The 25,074-nt window shown below is 46.8% G+C and overlaps 1 protein-coding gene across 4 annotated transcripts in view; it reads left to right on the top strand.

Moving 5' to 3' along the window:
* The window catches only part of nup214 (nucleoporin 214), a 33,167-nt gene extending 10,812 nt beyond the window's left edge, over window positions 1-22,355 (top strand). The window contains exons 14-36 of one of the 4 annotated variants that reach the window (XM_030342558.1): window positions 282-364; window positions 975-1,058; window positions 1,530-1,679; window positions 2,162-2,320; window positions 2,961-3,064; window positions 3,482-3,682; window positions 3,870-3,955; window positions 4,069-4,155; window positions 4,538-4,864; window positions 5,536-5,703; window positions 6,370-6,472; window positions 6,914-6,959; window positions 9,232-9,292; window positions 9,481-9,559; window positions 9,662-9,711; window positions 10,379-11,929; window positions 13,999-14,069; window positions 14,583-14,778; window positions 15,524-15,679; window positions 18,597-18,843; window positions 20,725-20,891; window positions 21,288-21,321; window positions 22,166-22,355. In XM_030342558.1, the coding sequence (XP_030198418.1) occupies window positions 282-364; window positions 975-1,058; window positions 1,530-1,679; window positions 2,162-2,320; window positions 2,961-3,064; window positions 3,482-3,682; window positions 3,870-3,955; window positions 4,069-4,155; window positions 4,538-4,864; window positions 5,536-5,703; window positions 6,370-6,472; window positions 6,914-6,959; window positions 9,232-9,292; window positions 9,481-9,559; window positions 9,662-9,711; window positions 10,379-11,929; window positions 13,999-14,069; window positions 14,583-14,778; window positions 15,524-15,679; window positions 18,597-18,843; window positions 20,725-20,891; window positions 21,288-21,321; window positions 22,166-22,202 (4,247 nt within the window). In that variant the 3' untranslated portion in view covers window positions 22,203-22,355. Of the gene's footprint in view, window positions 1-281; window positions 365-974; window positions 1,059-1,529; window positions 1,680-2,161; window positions 2,321-2,960; window positions 3,065-3,481; window positions 3,683-3,869; window positions 3,956-4,068; window positions 4,156-4,537; window positions 4,865-5,535; window positions 5,704-6,369; window positions 6,473-6,913; window positions 6,960-9,231; window positions 9,293-9,480; window positions 9,560-9,661; window positions 9,712-10,378; window positions 11,930-13,998; window positions 14,070-14,582; window positions 14,779-15,523; window positions 15,680-18,596; window positions 18,844-20,724; window positions 20,905-21,287; window positions 21,322-22,165 lie in introns of all 4 variants that reach the window. The other 3 variants (XM_030342556.1, XM_030342555.1, XM_030342557.1) reach the window with 3 other exon arrangements.
* The last annotated feature ends 2,719 nt before the right edge of the window (window positions 22,356-25,074 follow it).

Genomic DNA, 25,074 nt, shown 5'->3' with positions numbered 1-25,074 from the left:
TCTCTGTAAACCAATGAACCTTCAGAATCAGTTTGGTGTATATTGCGAATGTAAGAAAAATGGTTTCATCCTGTCAGTGTACTTCTAAAATTAACCACAAAGAATTGGATGATTGAGTTATGGGACCGTCGCATTGAAATAACACGATCTGATTGTCATCGTCTTTCTTTCTGCGTGCCAAAACTGCTTTCACATTTTGACCTGTCATGAGGCAGCATTCTGTACATCCAGTTGTGCTGTGTTTGTGATGCTGACCTGGCGTGGTGCTGTCTTGCTGTTAGCTCTGGTGCGACCGGTCCAGACCAACGCCCCGCCTGCAGCGGTCCAGAAGCCCAGTCAAGCGATCCAGACCATCACTCCTCAGGTACCTGGTGTTCCTCTGGACCTCTACAGGGATTACCCCCTCAGAGACAGGGTTGAGGTTACCATGGAAATGCCTTGATTATCATCAATGGAAACGTGTTTTTATTTGACCAGGGATACGGGGTCAACATATCGTAACCAATAGTTTCTGTTGTCAAATAAACCATCTATAGGAAAATAGTTTATATTATCTATATAGAATAGAATATAATCTATATATAATATATATATAATATAATAATATATATATATATAATATATAATATATATATAATAGAAGCATGGATTATGAAGCGATAAATAGAAACATGATTGTCTTTTGCCATTTCGTAGCATCAGGATGATTTTGACAATTCAATATGTTTGCACATTATAGATGTTGCTACACTTTGGTAGTCCACAATTTTTTGAGTTAGTCAATTAGTTATCTGCAGTTAAACATAGTTTTAAGTATCAGTTTGTCAACATTGGCACCATTTACATTTCCATAGTTACTAACTTGTTGTGACGCAGTTCTAGATTCAAAGCTGTTTTTAAACTGTTAAATTTAAACTAAACTTTAAACTGCATTTTAACTTTAAACTGCAATCAATGTTAATGTCCTCTTGTAGGCGTCTCTTGGTGTGAAGTCCCTGGAGAAACAGTTACAGCAGAAGAGGGGAACTGACCCCATCATGACCGGCATACTGGATGAGGTAAGGACTGGTGCACAGGGAAATAGATTAGTGAGATTCATTAGTGTTCGGTGTCTGTGAGCATAACGGGATGTATATCAATATTCAAAGATTTCATTACTTTAGGAATGTGCTTCATTTTCTCCAAGAAAGATGGTATAATATGTTTAAATGTAATTGTTATCGTTTAAATCCTACTCCCAGCAAAGCAGGTGGTACTATATACTGAATTAGTCACTGGGTCTTACTAGACAGAAAATATGGATTTACAAACTAGAATCCTAGTACCGGTAATTAAATTAAATTGGTCGTCTATTTCACTAGTGCTCTCTCTCAATAACTTTTTCTGGTCCCAATTTCTCAAATGTTTTTTTGGAAAGGTTATTTATTTTGAGTGTTAAATTGTCACTCAATTAGCTTTTCCTTTACCTTTTCGTATAGTTCCCTGGGTCAAATGGGTGTCGTTGACCTAACGGTTTGGTTTTGTGTCAGATCGCCCACTTCCAGAAGGAGCTCGACGACCTGAAGGCCCGTAGCATGAAGGCAGACTTCACGGTGGGCACCGGGGCCCAGATGAAGGAGCTGAGGAAGGAGACAGAGGACCTCCACGTCTTCACCCTGGAGATCAAGGAGACCACAGAGGTAGCACGCCAACACACTCAACCAGAGACGCTTAGTAGACCTCGCCAATAGCTTGTATAGACAGCATTGTGTGTCATAAATGTGCTTCAGACTATGCTATTAGGCAAGTTGAACCTGTGCCTCTATCGTCACACAACTCTGATGATGGGTGTCAATCAAGTCTAGTTAGTTCATGCACTTGACCACTCCAACTAGTCATACACGGTGTATTCATGCTGTTTTTGATGTTTCTTTAACTCCTAGCACTTAGCGAGCACTTTTATGATCACCTCACCTGTCAGATGGTCAAGGACATTGGTTGTCAGAGCAGACAGTAGTAGAAATTATACAGTAGAGTAAACACTATAAACAATAGATACCCCAAATATAAAGTTACACAATACGAGTAAAAAAAAAAGTGCCAGGGAGAGTTGAGGCAGACGTCATTAACAGGAATATCCTCCAGAATTAAAACAATACAACTACACGTCACTGGCCCTCAGTCTCTGCACGGGGACATCGGCACGCTGAAGACCACCCTGCTGGAGGGCTTCGCGGGGGCGGAGGACGCCATGGCCCAGAGCGAGCTGAGCAAGGACCGGGGCTACCTCCAGCTGCTCTACAAGAAGCCCCTGGACCCGCGCAGCGAGGAGCGCCTCAAGGTGGGCGTCAGGGGGGGTCACCGTCACCCTGCTTCTGCTGTTTCCTTAACTCCTGATCCAGAAGATCAGGAAGGAAGACGTGCACTTTGAGGGGGAATGCATTGGTGACTCTTTAAAATAAGTGTAGGTTAATTGACATTAGGTTATATAGTAATGCACGTTATTATTAGCGTTAGCATAGGGTTATGGGTTAATGGGTTGAGGTTAACCCTAATCCTATTAAATCCTTTCTAAATGAATACCCTAGTTAACATGAACAGCATTACCTAAGTTATAATAAAAAACATTACTTTAGTCAACTTAAACATTATAGAAGTACTAGTAAATTATAACGGACCATTAGTTAAATGTTAGTTAACATTTAGTTAAATGTTAGTTAATGCTCATGACTGAATTAACTAAGATAAGTAATGTATCCTAGTTATTAAGTGTTATGAATACCTTTTTGAAGGATTACAATGTTTTCGGTAGATTCCTTGATAACATTTGGTGATGATTTGTAGATTGTCTTTTTTGATAACCATCATTTTTGGGGTGAATGATGTGGACATTCCAAACGATGTTAGTCACACACCATCTATTATTCCCTCATGTGTGATCAAACGGACTGACGTGTGCTCCGTGCTCTGCCTGGCCCCAGGAGATCCGTCGGCTGTACCAGTACGTCATGTTCGCCGTGGAAGATGTGAACGACGTGTTGGACATGGAATGGGAGAAACACCTGGAGAAGAAGAAGAAGCAGAAGTAAGGGTTGAAAGAGACGGGCGATGACATTACTCCTGGGATTGGTCCAAGCGCAGGCCTACTATGTTATAGAGCCCTAATCTTTTTATTTTGCCTCCAGCTCATGCTGTGACTTGATCAACTTAAAGTTCCCTGCCTCCAGTGACATGATTGCTCAAAAACCAATAGGAAGCGAACGAATTTATATCGCCCCTGTCGCCGTTTGCTATCAGACTTCAGATATTCATTTGAAAGTCTGAATTGGGAGACTATAATAATGACCAAACACGGTTCGACATGGGAGTTCCCAGTGTCTACTGCACCTTTTAACCCCGGCGGTGTTGATAGCAAGCCTCCCCAGTGGATCAGTGCTACATAATGCTTGATCCGGTTCATGGTTATTTCACATTAATGAACACAACGTTGTCGTCCACCCAGGCACATGATGGTCCCCGGGCGAGAGGCCCTCTTCACCACCCTGGCCAACAACCTGTTCATCATCAACCAGCAGAAGAGCCGCCTGGACCAGCTGGTCAAGGAGCTGTCCTCCCTGCACCTGTACACTAAGACCACCGCCTGGACCGCCGCCCCACCCGCCGCCGGCTCCTCCTCCTCCAGCCAGACCTCCACCCCCGCCAGGTAGGAGGGGGGGGGGGTGCCCCGGGGGTACTGGGGCAAGCCGGGACTGGAGATCTGGGCGCATGGATATGGGAAAAATGATATGGACATCGATGACAAAGAAAATGTCCAATGTGTATATATGTGTAGCTGCGAGTTTAGAGGTGTTGTGGTTAGATTGTTGATTGCTTTGATGTTGTGAATGCAGTTTGGACCGTGAGCTGGAGAGCTTGAGGGACGCTCTGCTCAAAGCCAAGCTGGACACTACTTCCCCCAAACCCTCCAAAACACAAGGTAATTTAAACCGGGGGTCAACAGAGGTCAACTCATCAATGCTTCCATTGATTTCTCTACACACGGTGTGATTGTTGTTCTCATGTACTCGGTGTGTTTGTTGTTGTTTACAGCCAGCAAGTTGTCCCCAGTGAAGAGGTCCCAGCTGCGTAACTTCCTGTCCAAGGGCCAGATGCCCCCTGTCCGCTCCACTGCACCAGGTACGGCAGGAGGCTTCCTCCTTGTGACCATAAACTCTTCTTGGTTGGCCGTTTTTCCTCTCGGCCATGGTTCCACCAGCGCTGTTTTAAAAACAGTGGAACTCAAACCAAAAAAAAACAAAAAAACTTTATTCATACAGCACTTATCATACACGGACAGACTCAAAGTGCTTCACATCGGCATACAATGGAATGAAATAATAAAATAAGTAAAAGAGACGTTTTATTGGGTAATTCTTCTTTAAACCAAGGTACGGAGATACCTTTATTGTGTGGGTGAAACCCCTCCTGGCAATCAATCACATTCTGCTCTACCAGTCATTAACAAAGGAAATGACCCCCAACAAACACTTCTAATGTTGAACTCCCCCCCCCCCCCCAGCCAACCTGTCCCGCTCGGCCTTCCTGTCCCCCAAGTACTACGAGGACCTGGACGACGTGAGCTCCAGCTCCTCCCTGTCCCCGTCGCTGGAGGCCGGCCTGGACCCCCTGGCCTCCTACCTGGAGCCCCACCCCGCCCACCTGGAGCTGGAGGACGAGCTGGAGGACCAGCCCCTGCCCCTGCCCGTGCTCCCCATGCCCCGCCACCCCGCCGTGGTCCGGACCACCTCCATCCAGCCCGGCTTCGGGGGGCTCCAGTCCACGCCGGCCTCCAAGATGGCGGCCACGCACAGCATGGGCGTGGTCCTCAGCCCCATCGTGTGCCCAGGTACGTGGAGGAGGGCACCCGAGTGCCGACTAGTGGTTAATAGGCCTTGTACATCGCAACGTCACCACCCAATGACCTCTGCCATTTTGGGAGCATGGGGTCATTGTCATAACGGGGAGCCATTTTTATAACCAACCTTGGTTACGGTGTTTTTATTTAGATCTAGGATTGTACAGTACTACAACTCTCTCGAGTCCTCTCAATATGGTGGAGTATTGCCGATACAAAATCCCATGATGCATTCTGAAGTACAAGCCCTCTATTAGTGATAACCGTGTATGTAAAACAAGCCCAAACCTACAGTCGGGCGGTCCCCACATTGACACTTGAGACCTTGTGGAGTGTGGAAAAGTTTGTAAAAGTGACGCTTACTCATTCAGCGATGTCTTATTGTTTTGCTGACGGTTATCCAAACACAACTAAAACATGTATTCTTGATTGTTCAAATTGATGTCCTAGCCATCAGTTCAAGAGGGCAACCGGTAATGTTAAGGTTCATTTACCTTGCTTTAAGCCAATTCATATAGGTCAAAAATAGGTGTGAATGTCTTTAAGATCATTGAAAGTCAGTCAACGTTTTGCAAATCGTATCATTTTAGAAAGGTGTTTCTTTTTCTTTTCTTCTTTGTGATGTGTTCACGTCCACACATCCTGTTCACTTCCTGGTCCAGTGCCGACCAATAAGATGATGCTGGTGGGAGCCGACAGCACCGCCCTCGCCACCAAGACGGTGAAGCACGGCGCCCCGCCCACGGAGAAGGCCATTCCCGCCACGCTGCCCGCCCACCAGGCCGCCGCCAGGGCCGCCTTCAGCAGGCAGATGGCCAATCAGAAGCCAGGTAACCGGGCGGGAGTTTCAGGAGCATTATGAACGTTTAAATAAGGGCACAAGAACCTCGTGTTGCTGTTTTGCGCTTTATAGATGGAGACTATAACCACCTATGATTCGCTGATGGAGAGGATAGCACCTAATATGCAAACGTACTTGCACACCCATATAGTCTGATAGGGGCAAGGTTGGACTTATTCAAAGTCAAAGTCAGCTTTAATTTCAATTCAAATTGTACAAATGTACAAGACAAATGGAAGAATCTGAAATTCGTTTGTCTCTGACCCACAGTGCATTAAGTATAAAAGGATACAATTAGGTAAGACGAAATAAAATAAGTAATATTTACAATAAATTAATTTGAAATAGTTCACAGTAGTCTTGAATAGTGCAAAGGTAGGAAAACCAAACGATGAAATTATTGGATTTAGTATAGAATGCAACGTTAACTTCTTTGATCGAATGCTGCTTATTTAGGAGTGTATAGTCTGTAATATTGGAAGACAAAATGTCTGTCACTAGGGGGAGACAAAGACGCTTAATGGTGAACTCCCAGTGTTGGTTTGGTGCTTGGTTTGTGTTACTTGGTTTGTACCTTTCATGTACTGCACATTTAATTTGTGTATGAAATCAAACATGACATTTTTAATCATGCAATTATTGTGTATGCGTTCAGTGGGGTCCCTGACTGAGTCCACGCTGAAGACGGTGCCTCAGGTTGTCAACGTTCAGGAGCTGAAGGACAAGAGCTCCACAATGCCCCTTTCCACTGTCATAGGGTACGCCTCCTCCAGCTCTGTAGTGGACCAATCGCATCACTTTAAACCACTTCCCGCCGGCCTATTGACCAATGGCATCGCTTTAAAGTGTTAAAATGATTCATACCAAACCACCTCGTTCTAACTTGACACATCTAAAGACCATAGAATAATGCAACTAAATAATAAATAGTTTAATAATATAATTAATGATACAATTCATTACTTTCTTTCTCCTCATATGTGTAGAAAGTGTCTTCGCCTGACTTTGTGTCAAGATGCAATGGAATATGTGGGAAATGGAGTTATTCAGTGACAAATATACAACATATGTAATATAGTTCAAGCAAGGTATTTTAAATAACATGTTTAGTTGGACTATTACATTTTTGTATCTTTTGAATAAAGATATTTATTTAATTATATATTCTGATTATAAATATTTTCTCTTTACCTCCTCAGTTCCTCAGCCCAGGGGTTTGCCACCGTTGCCAACCAGGCAAAGAGAGTACGTATCTTCTGTTTCCATCCTCCTTTTGAGTCTTCTTTCCACCACCTTAGTAACGTCGGTGTGCAGCCCTAAAGTGACCAACTTGTCTTACGTTGAGAAGAACTAAGGCCATCCCCGATCGACAGAGTAGTCTGATCAGTGGGCAGATTCATAGAGTAAACAATAAAAAGTCAACAATGTATCAGACTAGGGTTGCCGCGGTGTGGACATTTTCCCACGAGTAATACAATATAATATAATTTTATATATAATATCACAGCCAAAAGCTCTGTTCGCCTCCGGATGGCCGTAGCGCGGGGAGCTCTCGTAGGGATTGGGCTTTGCGGGGTTTGTTTACCGGCGTTGCTATGGTTACCGGTCTTGTGTGTTCCAACGGTTTATTAGGTAGCCTATCTATTATTATATCCATCTATTATTATTACATTTTTATTTTCTTAATTATAATTATATTATTAATTTCTACTGATACTTTTTTTTTTTATTACTGGAAAAAATAAAAAAAAATAACTGTTGCCGGTGTGTCCTCAACACCGCCAACACCGGTAATAGCGTATACCGCGGCAACCCTATATTAGACGCTTTTGTTCAAAGTGACTCAAGGTTTATATCATTAGGTAGGGGTTAGACATCTTGGGACATTCAGGTTTGATCCCAGAACCAATTGCCTCAGAGTCAAACACTCCTCTCTAATCATTAGTTGTAGCCCTGATCATCATTATAATATGATTATTATTGATGCATTTCTTGAAAAGCGTTCAAATGGCCTAATTCCCAGCTGTCCTAGCGTTCATAATATAGCAGATACAAACTAATTGTCATCATACATGCACCTGGTGCTCGCGGACTCCCCCATCACAGAACCCACTGGCTACAATGTGCAGGGCTGTGCGTCTGCCCGGCCGGGCTCCCACACTGTTAACACACGGCCCTGTGTTTAAGGGGAGCGGAGGGAAACCGTGTTAGCAGCAGGGGTGAGAAATGCCCTGGCTCCCTCCCGAGCTGGTGGTACAAATCTCACCTGGGTGGGGAGCCATTCATACATACACACAGAGACTGTTACGCTGTGTGTAAAATAACAAAATAGACGCCGATCCTCATTGTGTAGCGGTGTCTTCTGGCAGGTACCCAGGCCTCGTCGCTATGGCGGCATGTCTCTGCCAGAAATCGCGAGGATACTCGGTGCACACAAATGATTACTGCAAGCCCTTTAACTGGCGTTCGCTACTGGCGGCAGAAGCTCGGGTTGACCGGTAACTGGAAGGTTGCTAGTTTGATCCCCGGCTCCTCCTAGCTGTGTGTAAAGGTGCCCCAGAGCAAGGCACCCCACACTGATTGCTCCTCACGAGCTGGCTGTCGCCCCGCGCGGTAGACTCCGCCGTCGGTCTTTGAGTGTTTGAATGAATCGGTTTGGATAAAAGTGTCAGCAAAATCCCCTACATGTAAATGTTCCCGCAGTATTTCTCTGATCATTTGAGCAGTCATACCGCCTGTGTGGAGGAAATCATTTGTGGAGCCTGCACGGAAAATGAAGCAGGTCTTTGCTCTCGTGCACCCAAAGGGTTTTCCCTGCGTGCTTTTTTTTTTTCGGATTTTCGGTTTTCCTTTTGGCCCCAAGTTGGCGGAGTCAGCCCAGGCCATAGAATCCCTGACTGTGATTTGCGATTATGATTTGTCGCTCTCATCTATCACATAAAGCATTGACCTGACTCAATTTAATGATTGTGTCGTATCACTACGCACTATCACTAACTTTGTTACAGCGGGTCAATGCTTACTATTCGTGTAGTTTCCCTTTTTAAATCAATGGAAACTTTAAAAATTGTCTCGCCTTGCTTTAATAGCAGAGCATCTTCCCTGATCAGCATTTTTACGTTTCTTTCTCCTGGTCTTTTGATACTCAAATGCTGCTAATCTTCAAGGCTTAGGCTATGGGTCACTCTGCCTGATGAACCTGCTTCTATTCATGACGCGCATAGGAATATGTTTTGCTAACAACTGCAAAACTGTCTTGAGGTGACGTGTACAAACACAATGTTTTCACTTTGTCGTTGTGGGTACCTGTGTTTGTAGATGTATAGCCCAAAATGTTAATTGGATACATTCTAAATACTATCTGCATCAAGTGATATGGAATGAGTCTGAAGTCTGGGTCTGAATACTTTGCGAAGCAGCTGTAAACAGCGTATCTGTTTTTTCTTACAAATCCCTGGGCATGTTTTGCTTTGTCATTCCCTCCTTGTGCTCTAAACCGTGTGCTTTGTCTCCTCAGAATCCTGCGCAGGGCGTCTTTAAGGTGCCTGCGGAGAGCGCTGCATCCGGCTTTGTGTTTGGTAAATAGTGCCACATATGCACACAAAACACACGCATTCTGATGTACTGAGTGAGCAATTCATGTTAATGTTACTCCATGGGCGGCATCGCAACTCGTTGTATAGATGAATATGCTACGTATATGTATCAACATATATATCTATATTAAATGTCATTGTTTTGTGTGGTTGTGTATCTATGTTTTCAGGGCCCAAAACGGACAGCCCGGTGGTTCTTCCAAGTGCCGCTGAGCAAGGCAGCAGTAAAGCGTTCAGCTTCACTCCGGGGTGAGGCCACCACCATGAATTGAAACCTAGCAAATGGGCAGGGCATCTAAAGAACCAGTTCAGTCCTCCGGTGTGGCTCTAAGCATATTTATTTATTTGCAGGGCCTCAAGTTTCAGCTTTGCCTCGGTTTCGCAGGGATCTGGAAGCACAGGTAACAACATCACCTTTATTACCTAGCAAAGGTCGCAGATTGACAGAGCTTTACTATTATTTATTATTGAATAAGAGCTTGAAACTATCAAGCCAAAGACATCAAAACTATCGTCATTTCTATGAATAACATTCAAGCTAATGCGCTGACAGTCCGTCGAACAAAGCCGTGTTCATTTGGAAGCCTTGGTGGTGAATGCCATATTTTTAGAATCGTTCCTAACATGTCTCCCACACAGCTTCCTTACTTTCATGCAGTACGAATGATAGGATATCGAATGCCATATATGGTAAATAGAACATTTCACTAGCGCTTTTATCCAAAGTGCTTTACAATATTGCCTGACAGTCCCCCATTCATGCACACCTTCACACACCGAGGGCAGAGTCAGCCATGCAAGGCGACAGCCAGCTCGTCGGGAGCATTAGGGTGAGGTGCTCAGGGACACCTCGACACTCGGCACAGCTAGGAGGAGCCGGGTATCGACCTATATATGTCATATTATTCCCATCATCACATTTGTTTCTCATTTGATTCCCCAAGTCATACCTCCCTAGCCACAATTTATAGGAAAGATAGGATTAAAAAATGACACTTTGAACCTTCAATGAAGGCCCAGCATCGTTCCCTAACGTCCTCTTCCTCCCTCCCTCTTCGTCCTCCTCAGGGAAGGACATGAGTAAGTTTGCCTTCGGCAAGAGTGTGTTTGGCTCGGCCGGTGAGGAGCCCTTCTCCTTCGCCTCCAAGTCCAGCTCCCCGGCGCTGGGCGTCAGCACCTCCTCGGCCACCCCGCCCCCCAACATGTCCGGGGACCCCGCCCGGCCCTCCTCCACCACGCCGGCCCTCCGGGTCGTGGAGCCCCAGGCCCCCACGCCCACCGGCGGCGAGACGCTGGGCAGCTTCTCGGGGCTGCGCGTAGGCCAGGGCGAGGAGGAGGCTCCGGCCTACGGCAAGTTCTCCTTCGGCGAAGCCGCGGCGCAGTTTAGCTTCGGCGGCGTCAGCCCCGCCCCCGCCGCCGACCTCGCCAAGGGCCCCGTGACGGCGAGCTCGGGCAGCGTGTTCCGACCGCCCGACTCGAGCGCCAAGCTGGGCTTCTCCTCGCCGCCGCCGTCGGCCGATGCCGCAGCGATGCCCACGCTCAGCAGCCTACTGGCCGCCGCCACCGCCGCCGCCGCCAGCCCCCTGGACTCCCCCGAGGAGCCCGGGCCGCCGGGCGCCACCCCGGAGCCTTCGATGCCCGCCCCCTCTCCGTCTGTCGTAGAGGCGGCTCCGGCGGCGGCCCCCCCGGCCACGCCCGTCTCAGAGCCCGCGCCGCGGGCCCCGACGCCTCCGGCGCCCACGCCGGTCATCGCGGTGTCGCCTGACCCCTCCCCTGCCCCCCCGGCCTACTTCACCCCCCCCACCACCGCCACAGAGGCCCCTCAGCCCCAGGCCCCGGACCTCGCTCCCCCCACAGGGGAAGCCCTGCCCCCCGCCACGGGGCCCGACCCGGCCCTAGGCTCCGCCCCTCTGGAGCCCGTCCCCCAGGCGCCGCCGCCGCCGTCGTACCAGGCGTCCACCACCACCGCCGCCTCCCCCACGCCGGGGTCCATCTTCGCCCAGCCCCCCCCCGCCCCCGTCTCCACGACGGCGAGCAGCATCCCGGAGGGGCCCAACATCAACACGGCCTCCGAGGCCACGGCCACCACGCTCACCCCGACCGTCACCAACCCGACCGCCGCCGCCCCCGCCACCACCACCACCTCCTCGGTGTTCGGCCAGCCGGCCGCTGACCCCTCCCCCCCGGCCCCCACCGGATTCGGCTCGGCCGCGTTCGGCGCTCCCGCCGGAACCGGATTCGGGAAGTCCCTCTTCGGCCAGGCGACCGGGTTCGGCCAGCCCGCCGCCGCCGGCGCCACCGGCCCCGGGGGCTTCTCCTTCGGGGGCCCGGCGTTTGGATCCCCGGCCCCCGCGGTCAACATGGGGGCGGCCGCGGGCGCCGGGGGAGGCGGTGTGTTCGGAGCAGCCACCGCCAACAACGCCAGTTCCTTCTCCTTCGGGTCGGTGGCCACCGGCTCGCCCGGCGGCAGTGGCGGAGGCGGCGGCGGCGCGGGGCCCTTCGGGCAGAGCGCGGCCCCCGCGTTCGGCCAGCCCAGCCCCGGGTTCGGACACGCGCCCGTGTTCGGGAGCAACACCACCACCACAGCCTCCACCGGGTTCAGCTTCAGCCAGCCCTCCGGTGAGTCTCACGAGGACCACTCAGGGGGTTTCATTTTAAGGGGGTTTGCATTTCCAGCGGCGCAAACACAGAAGGGATAGTTTGTTTGAGCCCGGAGAGCACAATTAATGTCTGCAGTTTTTTCGCTTTTAAAGACAAACAAACACCCAAAACAACAAACAGAGTTTGCTCTTCCTGTATGGACCCAAGGCTCAGCGCAGTAGTGGGCATAAGCCAATATAAATGCTAACACCCAGAGAAACTGAGGTGAACCCTGGAGTATTAACACAGGATTTATTACACAGCGTTGTGTTAGGGCTGCTTAGCCTGGCTTTTCCTCTGATTTTCACAGTTTTATATTCCACCATAACTAATCCCCATAGGGACTTCAGGGCATGTTTTCTCAAGGCACGTTGGGCCGTGGTCCACCACGAATGAATTAACTAATTAACATTAATTCACCGCCCTTTCCGTTTATCCATGTGCCATTATGCTTGGAATGCTATATAATTATGCTTATATATCACGTTGTGCTACATTAAAGGCCAGTATAGAATTCAAAACTACAATAACGGCCAATGTGGAACTTTGAGCTATTATAAAGGGCAATGTAAAATTAAGAACTACAATAAAAGCCACTATGGAATGTAGAACCACAATAAGGCCAGTAAGAAATGTAGAACTTGAATAAATGCCAATATAGAATGTAAAACCATAACAAACACCCATTTGGATTGTAGGAGGACAATAAATGTAGAAATGCAATAAAGTCAAGTATGTAAAATAGAACTACAATATGAATTCTGCACTGCAAAAATACCTGCAGACATTGAGTGCCAAACTGCAATAACAAGAATCCAACAATGAAATGTAGAACAAATTGAACTTGCTACCCCAGGGGGAGGAGAGTCAAATAAATGAAAACATTTAATGCTCCTACTATTATTACATCTGCCCTACCAACTAGAGGGAAGCGAGGGCAGCCAACCTAAAATAGGCCTGCATATTAGATTTGGGATCAGCTTTAGGGCCGGGGATGAAGTGTCTTATGCCCGCTCCAGCAGTTGCTGTGAGATTTGGTTCAGACTTGAGCTCTTAAAGAGGGGAGGGGCGGTGGCTCCTCCATTCCCCAAGATTCCTCGAATTCCCTCCCTGCTCCTTTTTAACACACACACACACACACACACACACACACACACACACACACACACACACACACACACACACACACACACACACACACACACACACACACACACACACACACACACACACACACACGTGTGTAACAGTTTAACCTTGGTGTGGCGGTGAAGACAGCTGACGGGTCAGTAATAGTACCGGCGTGACTCTCCCACGCCTCGCCTTGTTTCCGAGTTTAAACGGATTCACCGTTTGTCTGAGGTCCGGCGGGTAACAATTCTGACATTCTCCACATTCCCCTCTGTTACATCACAGTGGTCCACTTCTTCAATCCAATGATGTCAAAAGAATTAGAATGACAGCTTTAGTACACTCTTTTTTTTGGGCTGTCAAAGAAGGTTATGGCCATGGCCGTGTTATAACCACATCATCTTCATATTCAAATGAATGAATGCAGTGATAAAGTTTAAGATGCATAAAGATTACTCATCTCATCCCCCTGTATTTCACCCCAGGCTTCCTCAGTTTATAGTCTCTGGGCACCAATAGATTAGTGAGCAAGAAATTGAATGAGCCTCAAAATCAATTCATTAGCTTGCCTTTGGGCAGCACACACACACACACACACACACACGCACAGAACACTCACTGCCAATGTGATTCTTGAATTGTGGAGGACATTAAAAATTGATCTTTGTGGATTTTACACGTATTACATACATGTACTCTATGCACAATGTTTTGTCAGCTATACTTTTGACATCACCAAGGAATTCTGAGATATTTTTAATAGTTCTTTGTATGGATCTTCATTCTCTCTCCAACTTCTACCAATGGTATTCTACTTAGTATTAAACCTACTAGATGGCTGGTTCTCAGGCTGAGGCCTCTCCTCCACGTTCCCCTGCTGTTTCGGTTAACCTGCTTCACTCTTCTTCTCCCCGCAGCGTTCGGAAGCTCCTCCTCCCCCTCGGTGTTTGGCCAGCAGCCTAGCGCTGGAGCCAGCGTGTTTGGCCAGGTACCTCCCACCACCACCACCACCTCCTCATCCACCACGTCCTCTTCATCCATCTATCTGTCACCTGATTCAATAGCACCCTGATTGCTGCAGTAAAACACTGCGTGTTTGAATGGCACGGCATTAACCACGTAGACATCGCGTCTTGTCGGGGAACCAGGTTTGATTCCCGACTGGGATCTTGTGGCCGGGGGGGGTAGGGTAGTCTACTGGTTGGGGTGTTGTACCCTTGGCCAAGGGTGCCGGGTTCGAGCCTGTACCACGTCCTGGGGAAAGATGCTAACTCCTTCTCGCTCATTGATGATATGTCCTCTTAAAACACTTCTTCATTTGGAAGGAAGCGTCTGCTTTCTTGTGTTTGCTATAAGAAATACTGAGCAAGAGGCCTAACCCCCACCTGCCAATTTGTGACATACATACATCTTAAAACCATAGATATTAAACAGGGGATGGGGATGGTTCTGTTTAATAATTGACAAAATAAGGTATCGATGACAATCAAACTAATTTCCCCAGCAGCAGCAGCAGCAGCCCAGCGGTGGTAGTCTGTTCGGGTCCAGCCCCGCCGGGACCCCTGGCGGCGGCGTGGCCGGAGGCGGGTTCTTCAGCGGTTTGGGCGGGAAGCCCAGCGAAGACGCGGCCAACAAGAACCCCTTCGGGGCCCCCGGCGCCCCCTCCCCCGGAGGCTTCGGCCAGCCCGCCCAGCCAGGTAGGAGGGCCCGCCCTACTGGTTCCTTATTGGTCTAACGTATCTGCTATCTGCAGAGTAGCCACAAGCGGCCATCTTGGTTCCATCTTGGTGCTCAGCGGCCATCTCGGCTCCATCTTGGTTTTGAACTTAAGCCTTCACTCCCATCACGCTGCTAGTGGGAAAAGATGGAACCAATATTATTAAAATAGAATTTATATTTGGCAGTAGATGCAAAATCTGTGTTTATACCATGGTCTGGGGGAATACTCGATTCTGATTGGCTGCAGGGTGTGCATTAACCCCTGATATACGGACACCTGCTAAGTAGTTCCAGTCAAATTGTCTGTTCATCCTTCAAAACGAGAGCTGGTAAATTGTGAAAGATGCATTAAACTGTAATCAATCCATTATCAGTAATAAAGCTAAGGTTCTAAGGCCTCCGCCTCGCCCATTAATTCCTGATAATGGACACCTCGTCAGGCTTTATTATTATATTATATTATTATATCATATTATTATTATTATAGTTTAACTTTAATGACCAGGCAAGTGTCACCTGTGCTTCAAATATACACAGTATCGATAAAGTAGTTAATACATGTATTCAAACCTCAATGTCCACATTCTACCATCCATGAGCAAGACACATAACCCTTAGCTCGTTAACAACATAAATAATAATAAATATGTATTAAAGCAATACATTGATGGTTAAACGTCATTCAAATAAAAGAGCGCATGCTGTGCGTCTCCCGTCCTCTAGGTGGAGCCGGTCTGTTCGGCAGTGGCGGCGCCAACAAGAGCTTCGGCTTCGGCCAGACGGCGTTCGGCGAGCAGAAGGCCAGCGGGACCTTCAGCGCGGGGGCGGGCAGCGTGGCCTCCCAGGGCTTCGGCTCCTTCGCCAGCCCCACCAAACCAGGTCCGCACCCCCCTGACTAACACATCTGTACTGCTCTCTGTCTCGCTCTCTCTCTGTGTCTCTGTCTCTGAATGTGCGCACACACCCAGTTCTATCCCTGTTCTTGTTGACGTTACAACTACTGTTGTCGGATGTTATAACTACTACTAGTCACCGGTCAACATGTCTACATCACCCCATAGACTCATCACATACATGCCGCCATTATTTCGGCCTGTGATGTCATCAAAGCGCGCCAAACCTTCCCTGGAGGAGGGGGTGACGTATTTCTTCTTTATGTTCCTTCCTTGATGATAAGGAGAGCTTTTACTTGTCCTTACTCGGGGTTAGGGAAGGGTTGTTTAATGTTTGCTGTGAAGCACTTTGAGGCTGGAAAAATTGCCTAGACATCAATTTAGCTACTTGCCAAGGTATGGAGGGTACCCTGTATCCAAAGGCACTTAAAGTGAAATCGGATGCATTCATTAATGAATGCATGAGCAAGGTATAGGATGGGCATCGTGCTCAAGGATGTGCTTACAGATAGGCTGAGGACATTGGGGTTCCAACCAAGAACCTTCTGCCTGGGAATCCAACGCCCCCTGACTACAACACTATCCGGTCGTCAGGCCTGCGGGGAGTTTCCAGCATTCACTCGTAGCAGGTCTATCTTCAGTCGGTCCTATCTAGGCAGTGTTCAGGGGAGTGAGGGACCCATGTGCTCTGAGAGATAAGACCACCAGCTGTGCTGCGCCCACACCCCCAGTAATACACGCTGTTCGATCAAAAGCAAAAGGCGTACCGAGTCAATATTTTTCTAATGATACCGATAGCCTCTTTTCACAGAGGCTTCGTGGTAGGATAAACACAGGTGTCCCTCCTGACGCCAGCCCAAACTAGGGTCGCTGTCCCTGATTGACCATCGACCCTGGTGCATCGAATCAGCAGACCCATAATAAGTGGTAGTGCAGCACCTGCGTTTGTCCTGGGCGAACGACGCCCGCTGTGAAAAGAACCCACTGGATGTGAGCGCAACAGGGACGCCGCGGCTGGCCCCCCAAACGGCTGTTCAGACCATGGTCGAAGGCAGGTCGTGTCTCAGTCGAGTATTCACAAACACCGCCGCATGCGGAGGAGTCTGCTACTCGGCCGAGGTTGAAAGCAGCACAGACGGAGACGTATCCTCCGTTGGTCTGGATCCCCCACAATGCCGTGCAGCCAGTCTGCTGCTCAGACGAGAGGAGAAATACAATGGCAAGCACAGGCCCCGAGTTTGTATTCAGATATAAATTATATTGACTTAGTTTAACCTCTGATTCTCGTTTTGACCGAGAAATCGACAGTGGAGTCCCAGATTTGTCATGCTCATTGAAGACGTGTGTGTGGACGTTGGTCAACTGTCGGTACTTTGCCGACATCGTGATGTCGCGGCGCATTGCTCCCTTGGAGGTACGTCTCGGCCACGTCTCCTTTACGGGTAACCTCATACCTAAACGCAGCCTCCAATAGATACCGCCCCGCCAGACAGCAAGGCAGCGGGCAGCTGTCCTCCGTTTGGGACACAGCCATTGACCCTTTGTCCTCGTGGTTATAGAGTATACAGTGTATATGGAGTATATGAGCGATGGCCTCACCTTATCATGTTGGCCCAGATGAACAGTACAGAAATAAGCTTTGTAATCTACCATGGCAGTTCTGTCGCAACAGGGCCCCATGATGAACTTCTGCATTCTACTCATGTTTAGCCTTCGGTAAAATGGCAATTAAACCTGTAGATAAGACAAATTAATTAATAATGCCAAATGATGGCAAACATTTTAGAAGTAAAATTGTATTGCCTTTGTACATAATGCAAGCGTTTTATAATTTTTGTTTGTTTCTCCTTGTTAGTGTGGTAAGGAGAGTAAACAGTATAGAAAAATCATAATGATATATATTGACATGGTACATTTTACAGCGACTCTAGTATTTGTGTAGTTTCTCTTAGTATAGGATGACCACTGATACTACGCACTTTACGTAGTGGTGGTTATCACGTTACCACCCAGTATATAAATAATTCACCCGAGGATCTCTGCTCACCAAGCTGTAATTTCAGCGCGCCTTGCCTCTACTGCTCCTTTTCACACCCTTCTGAAGCCTTGGTCTTGAGTGATCAATTGTTGTATATAATACAGCTGTGAAAGTTTATTTACGTCTCTTAATCAAACGGTAGCGTCGTGTAGTTATGGTAAACTTGTGATCCCATAACTGCTGTTGTGACGGACAGCCAATCGGGGCGCAGTGCCACGGCCCGTTAGCCAGCTGGTTGATTGGTGATTGATATCATCTGTTCTCTGATTACAATCACCTGGGAGCCAGGTGGGATGGAATAAGTCATTTAAGCGTCTGACAGATGGTAACTTGTGTACTTTTTTTTTCTTTCATTATTTTAATGTTTGTTGCTTTTATTCTATATTTTTATTTCCTTTTTTATTAATATAAATATATTATATATATATATATATATATATAATTTAAAAATATATCTATTTTTTTTAAATTGTATTAATTAATAATTGTTATCATTACTATATCATAATTGGCTCTATCTGCCCAGCGGGGTAATGCAGCTTACCTTCTGTCTCATGGCCATACACACCCCCTCTGCTGGTTTCCCTCACACGGCGATGCGTCTCCCTCACGGTCACCTTGTCTCCCTGCCGTCATCCGCCCGGGTTTCAGCCAACAAGTGAAAGCGGGGCTAGAATTTCCATGTGTTAACATAAAATGGGTCAAAATATTTCAGCAAGTATTGACTTCGGACCATGTACACCGATTCAATAATTAAGTACGTAACGAGAGGACGGACGTATCCAATGCCTCCAAACCATGGAACGGGGAACCGGGCATCTTCAAAACGCATTAATTTATTAATTAACTTATTTATTTCCTCTAGGTGGCTTTGGCAGCGCTCCTGTGTTCGGAAGCCCCCCCTCTTTCGGGGGAACCCCAGCATTTGGGGGCGGGGCAGCCTTTGGCTCCGCCCCTGCCTTCAGCAATGCCACCATGGGATCGGCCATGGGATCAGCCATGGGTGCCCCCATGGGTGCCAGCATGGGTGCCAGCATGGGTGCCAGTATGGGCTCCCCGGCGGGGAAGGTGTTTGGTGAGGGCACAGCGGCCTCCAACGTCGGAGGGTTCGGGTGAGCGCCTTATTTATTTATTCAACTCACATTTAGATTGCAGTTGTTTTTTTTGGACAGTTCATATTCCTCATACTGATACCGATTCTTACAATAAGAGTTAAGCTGAAAGCCGATGCAATGTTTTATTATTATTCTTTGGTTATTTATTCCCCCACTTCAGTCTTTGAGCCCTTCTTCACATTGTCTTTGAATGAGCACAAATTTAAAAAAAAAACAAATTTATGAAACAGCCTTCTTTCAAATGAGAGTTTATTTTTGTGAAGAATCACAGTGGTGTATGTCTGGTGTTAGTGAACAAGGCAAAATTCGGCCGATGCCGATGTATGGCCGAAAGATCGGTGCAACCCTACTATAAAAGGAATCACTGCTATTACCATTTACGTTGAGGATTTCATTGCTACTTTATTTTTACCATCCCATTACTTATTTCGTAATATAATAATAATCATCTTCATCATCACCCGTACTCACAGGGGGCTTCACAGGCCCACAATATTATTGCCCCTAACCATAAGACAATATTATATTGGCTTAATATGATCTTTGGGAAATGTCATGATGACTCTTTGTCGAGTGTGAAGTGATCCATTTATTTTTCCAATCCCATTCATTCTGTTGTGCTTACGAAAACTGTCTCACTACGTGCCTTCAACACATCATTGAATAAGTCTTAAACAAAGCTGTTTGTAGGGCAGGTCTTTCTTTTAATGAAGGGTCTTTGTTTGTATTTGATGGTGGGAAAGTTGACGAAATGTTGCTTTTAGTCCTCAGACTGGAAAGGGCAACTCTGTAAGAACACCAGAAGGGTAGGAGGGGAAGAATGAGAGGCCACACAGGACCTCCTCCTCCCAGTGATGAATAATAATACTTTACAATTGTATTGCATTTTCCTCAGGACCCAGGCCTCATGGGTAGACTAGGAAGTTCATGTTATTCTTTGGGATGTAGACTGTAGTGAGTCTGGAGTTGAGGCCAAAAAACAGCTCCATGCAGCACTGGATTATTCCCCTCAGATAATCCCTGTGTGTGTGTGTGTGTGTGTGTGTGTGTGTGTGGGGGGGGGGGGGGGGCTTGCTTGCTTCGTGCAGATTAAGCTGCTCTCTGCTTCACCCTTTCCCCTCCCCCCTGTCACCCTCCCCCTTCAGATTCTCAAATTGGACCTGCATCCTGTAGACAAGATGACAGAACCCAACACCCCCTCTGCACACACGCTCACCCCCTCTCCTCTCTTTCCCCCCCAAATAGAAGGTGTTTTAATTTTGGCTGATCATTCATATATTTTCACACCTGACAAGTTTTGTCTTTCGTTTATGCAGCGGTGCTTTTGGCACTACATTAATTAGCAAATTATCAGGCAAGATGCTAACCAGCTAAACAAAATATTCAGCTCGTAGCTGAGTTTAGCAGATGCTAAAGAATTCTGTGAATTGTGATTAACCCCAAGAAAACGTGCGTTGTTTGTAGCATGTCCCGTTCTGTTCGCGATCTTCACTTCAAGATTGTGCATTGATGTTTTTCCTCATATTGGAGCAATGTAATTTGATAAAAAAGAAAGAAAGCTGTGCTTGACTCCACATTTTACCAATACTTCCTCATGCATCTCGGATCGAATTACATTTCTTTCATTAGATCCACGAGGCTGCCTCTTTGTCCTTCAGCGTTACCTCCAGTGTTTGGGGTTCGCTCATGACTCCCCTGCATGTGGCTCAGTCTAGGCCCGGTTGCCACCGGTTACCACCATAGCGGGCGTGGACACCGACCCCCCCCCACCACGCAGAGGAACCAGCTCACAGCAGGCCCACCCGGTCGTAACCCACCCGGATTCTAACTCCTCTTTAACACCTCTCTCCCCCTCCTCCCCCCTCCTCCCCCACACAGCTTCGCCTCTCCCCAGAGCGCGCCTTCCTTTGGCGCTCTAGCCAATCAGAGCGCTCCGCCCTCGTTCGGGGGCCTGGCCCAGCAGGCGCCTGTGTTCGGGGCCCAGCAGGGGGGCTTCGGGGGCCTCGGCCAGCAGCAGCAGCAGCAGCAGCAGCAGCCCCAAGGAGGTGGGTCCCAACAGTATGTCGACCCCCCCGTGACGTGGGCTTTTTATTACCGCACCTCACATGAATTAGTGTCGTAAACGTGTACATAGTGTAAAGGAGCGGAGAGGCACATTCTCCGTCACACATATTACAGCGCTATTTAAAATGATTGATGATGATTTATTGACTGAACATTGAGTGGTTATTTAATAAATCTGAAACACTAGAATACTTAATACCATGACTGATAAGTCGGTTGTGTTGAGTTAATGTTCCGTATTGAATGGTAGCTATTTCGTATTTTCCTTTAGATGTCAGTGAACATCCATTGGGTTATTGTTGACATTAGACACAGGAAGACATTTTAGATGAATAAGATCAGGATGTTTTGATGTGAATGTATTTTCTTTCCGGTAGGATTCTCTGGAGGTAGTTTCACGTCCCCAGATCAGTAAGTACTGCGTGTGTTTGCATATTTTTGGGTCTTTTTTTTATATATGCTCTTATATTACAGGATATGCCATATTGTTTACCTCGGCTTGGCTTTTCTCTCTCTCTTTCTGTCTCTGTCCTCTGTCTGTCTATCTGGTCTCTGGTCTATCTGGTCTCTCTCTCTGGTCTCTCTCTCTCTCTCTCTGGACTCTCTCTCACCTGTTTGTGTCACATGGACCAGTACACCATGGCGTGTGTGTTTCAAAGGGCCCCAATCCCAGCTCCAGGTGTCCAGTTTATAAGCAATCACATGCCCTTTCCAACTCTTATCCCTTTGTGACATCACGAGTGGGCGTGTTCACTCAGACATATGACAGATGTCTCCTATCTCTCGGTCTTCACCGGTTTCCACTAGTCACCTTCTCATTACACACACACAACCCTTATTCTGTGATTGACATGCTACTCTTGGTCATGCAGTGCTTGTAAATGGTTGTTACTGTTCCAGTACGCAGTCAGATTTGACTGTGTACTCTAAGTCCCTTAAGGTAAAAGTGTCTGCTATATGACTCAGTCAATTAAACTGCCAATGCTGAGGTCTTTGACTGGGAGCGGTGATATGACTTGGCTTGTAAAAGTAGTTTTACTCTCTGTCATTAGTATTCGCAACCACAGGCCACAGAAAGAAAACGACACAATTTATTCTAATGCAGACTTTCTCTTTATTCATCTTCATTAAATGGCAAACGTTTAAATGCTTTGATAGAAGAAAACGAAAAAAAAATCGTAAAGCCTTAAATAATGTAACACTTTTATATGAATCTAACTTTTCTGCACTTTTGTTTTTTGGTTTGTGTCAACAGATCGCCAGCAAAAACGTTTGCCAGTTGGAGGAGCTAGCATTGGCTAACACTATCTTCAGTCAAACCCAGAGTTCATTCTGCCTCACATCCAGAAATCAGTTGAATTATGTAATTTGTCAACACAATTTTATTTGTAAACATGTTATTTCAAACTTTATTTTTATCAAAATAAATGACTTTTGGTTGAAAAGGCAGTGTTGTGTTTTATAAGTAATAGGTTTAAAAGAAAGCTATGTGTTTCATTATGGTTATCGTCTTGTGGTAACCAATATTCAGAGCTTATCTTTGTCATCAGCGTTCATGTTTAGAGCACAAATCACTAATGCTTCACTAATTCAGTAATTTAAAATACCGTTCTAAATGCTCTGAGTAAGGGTCATTATATTGAAGTGTTTATAGTATTGGACTAAAACTGTTTCTCCTCTCACTGATTTAAGGGAATATCTTCTCATCATGCGTTTAGACGATAAAGCTGGGCATCATGATGGGTCCGTGTCTGCATTTAACGACCATACAATGCCATTCAAAGATGAATGATCGTATTTAATTATTACTCAGCCCTACTTCCATCCTCATCATTTTATTCAAATAAATCAAGCTGTCTCTTGCCGTCATACCATGATTGGCAATAATACATCTAGTAATGTTTTCACGTACTTTACAGTAACTCAGGGTTTCTGAGAACTTTCATTGCCGGTTTAAAACATTTACCTGATTACAGCGTTTTAGGGCTTTCTTTGTTGAATAATGACGCAAAAATGGACCATTGATTTGCAAACGATTCAGAAACCGCCATTTATTGCAAGCTGTTTTAATGGCCCATTGTTCATAGATGAAACATTCTATGTTACTGTTCTAAAACAGTTTAAATCGGCAATACTCAAACGGCCCACTTTTCACAACCAGGGAAAACCCCCATTTACATTTGTGACGTCAAAAAGTGAGACTATGAAGTGTGGCTCGTGATGAATCTTCATGTGACACCGGGTAGTAAAACCGGAAGCCTTTTAACATCACAATCCTCATCGGACGGGATTTGTTCTTCTTGCTTCGTATGTGATTCAACCTTTTTAATATTCAAACGGTTCTCCCACCAGTAGTTCCAGCTGTAGCTAGCTTTGCTACAACACTGCTTGTTGTAACGAGAACTGACGGCATACATGGGTGCATGGACCTTGTGTCACTGCGACCGTCAACCCCAAAATACCCCCCCCAAATCCTTACAACCGGGGCGCGTATCCCTGTCGCTCTCACCGGCTTATCTCGCGTGTCTCACTTGGCAGAGCGAGAGGGTCCCGACCGCTGTGTGGCTTCGGAATGTGTGTGTCAAAGAGTGTGTGGACGGCCCTGCCTCCGATTGGGGAAGGAGGAGTGCTTCACTGGCCCCCTGATGCCTTGTAGAGACTCTCTGAAGTGGAGCCCCTCCAGCTCTCCAAAATAGACCGACCATCCAACAGCCATGAGCCTTTTGGATCTAATATTACAATATCGTTTGCGTACAAAATTAAATATTTTTGGTATGCTTTTCGAAGTGTCCCTTCAAAAAGAAAAAAGTGACATGTTTTGAGTAAGTTTCTGTATGTGTGATTTAAACACTTTAATTACTGGTGTTTGCTAATGAAATAAAGCGAGGTACCAGTGCAGTAACGGAGCCTAATGCTTTTAATGCTTTAAGCCAAAGCGGATAAGCTTAGGGCAGTTTAATCCCCCCAGGATGACCACTCTGCCAGTGCCGCGGACACTAGTTCACGATTGTCCCCATTCGCTCTGTAAACAAAAAAATATTTGGATGATATATTTCTTCTATCATCCAACCTTCAGCTTTTGAGGCCGTTATTTTTCTCGGGATGGAAACGGAATGCTCCCAGATCCAGACACTCCTGAGGACAGCAGCTGTCCTGATAAAAATAGCCTGGCCTGAAGCACCACCACCACCACCACCACCACCACATCTCCCAGCTCCACGCTCTCCCCCCCCAAAGTGTTAGTGAGTGATGATCAGCCACTCACCCTCCTTCGCCCTGGGACCCGGTGTTCCCGTGGTATGTGTGGTGTCTGGGAGTCCTCTGGCCATTTCTAGTCGTTCTTCTTGGGGGGAGGTGTGGGGGGGGGGGGGGGGGGTGTAGGCAGTGTCATCAAAGTTATTTGGGAAACTTGTTGATGAGGTATGTGGAGTGTTTCTCGTGTGTAGTGTCAGACATACATTTATTTTGTCTATTTGCAGCACAACGTGCGGACAGATTGGTGGATGAATACAGACCCTATAATCTTTATACCGGACACATCCCATACTGTCAATTTTGAACTTCAACTCTTTTGATTTAAGCAGAGCAATTCTTAATAACGTGAGAAACTACAATCTACAAATAGCCAGATAGAAAATGATCACTTTACTCATTAATATAACTTGAATGCTCCGATCCCAATAGATTAGTGTGCAGACACCAATGGACTAACTGAGATGGACTCAGTGGTGTGATTTGGGCGATCTCAGGTGTTTGTCTTGTACATTTCACCACAACATCCAGACCAAAGGGTTAAAGGGCCCATGCATGTTTCCTCATTATAGACCATGACTTCAAAATCTATCCACTTGTGACATCAAAAGTGGGAGCAGGTCCAACCAGACCCATGAATGATAGATGACGATCCCCAGCAACACAGAGATGATCGAAGATCCACTGTACCGTCTTAGTTAACAGCCTCACTTGTGATGTCACAAGTTTGCCACCGTCTGAAATGGCAGATGTTCATGTTGGCGTCGCACTCTGCAAGGGAACTTGAGCCCGGCTTGCTTGGCCGGGTCAACTTGCTGCTGCTGCAAATTTAATGAGGAAGTCTGCCCCATTCGTGGAGCGACTTCCTCGGCACTGTGCTGCTGGTTCTAGGCTGGCCGTGTTTAAAGGTTT

Source organism: Gadus morhua, chromosome 19 (assembly GCF_902167405.1).
Source record: "Gadus morhua chromosome 19, gadMor3.0, whole genome shotgun sequence".
Lineage (NCBI taxonomy): Eukaryota > Metazoa > Chordata > Actinopteri > Gadiformes > Gadidae > Gadus > Gadus morhua.
This window is presented reverse-complemented; position numbering and strand designations above follow the sequence as displayed.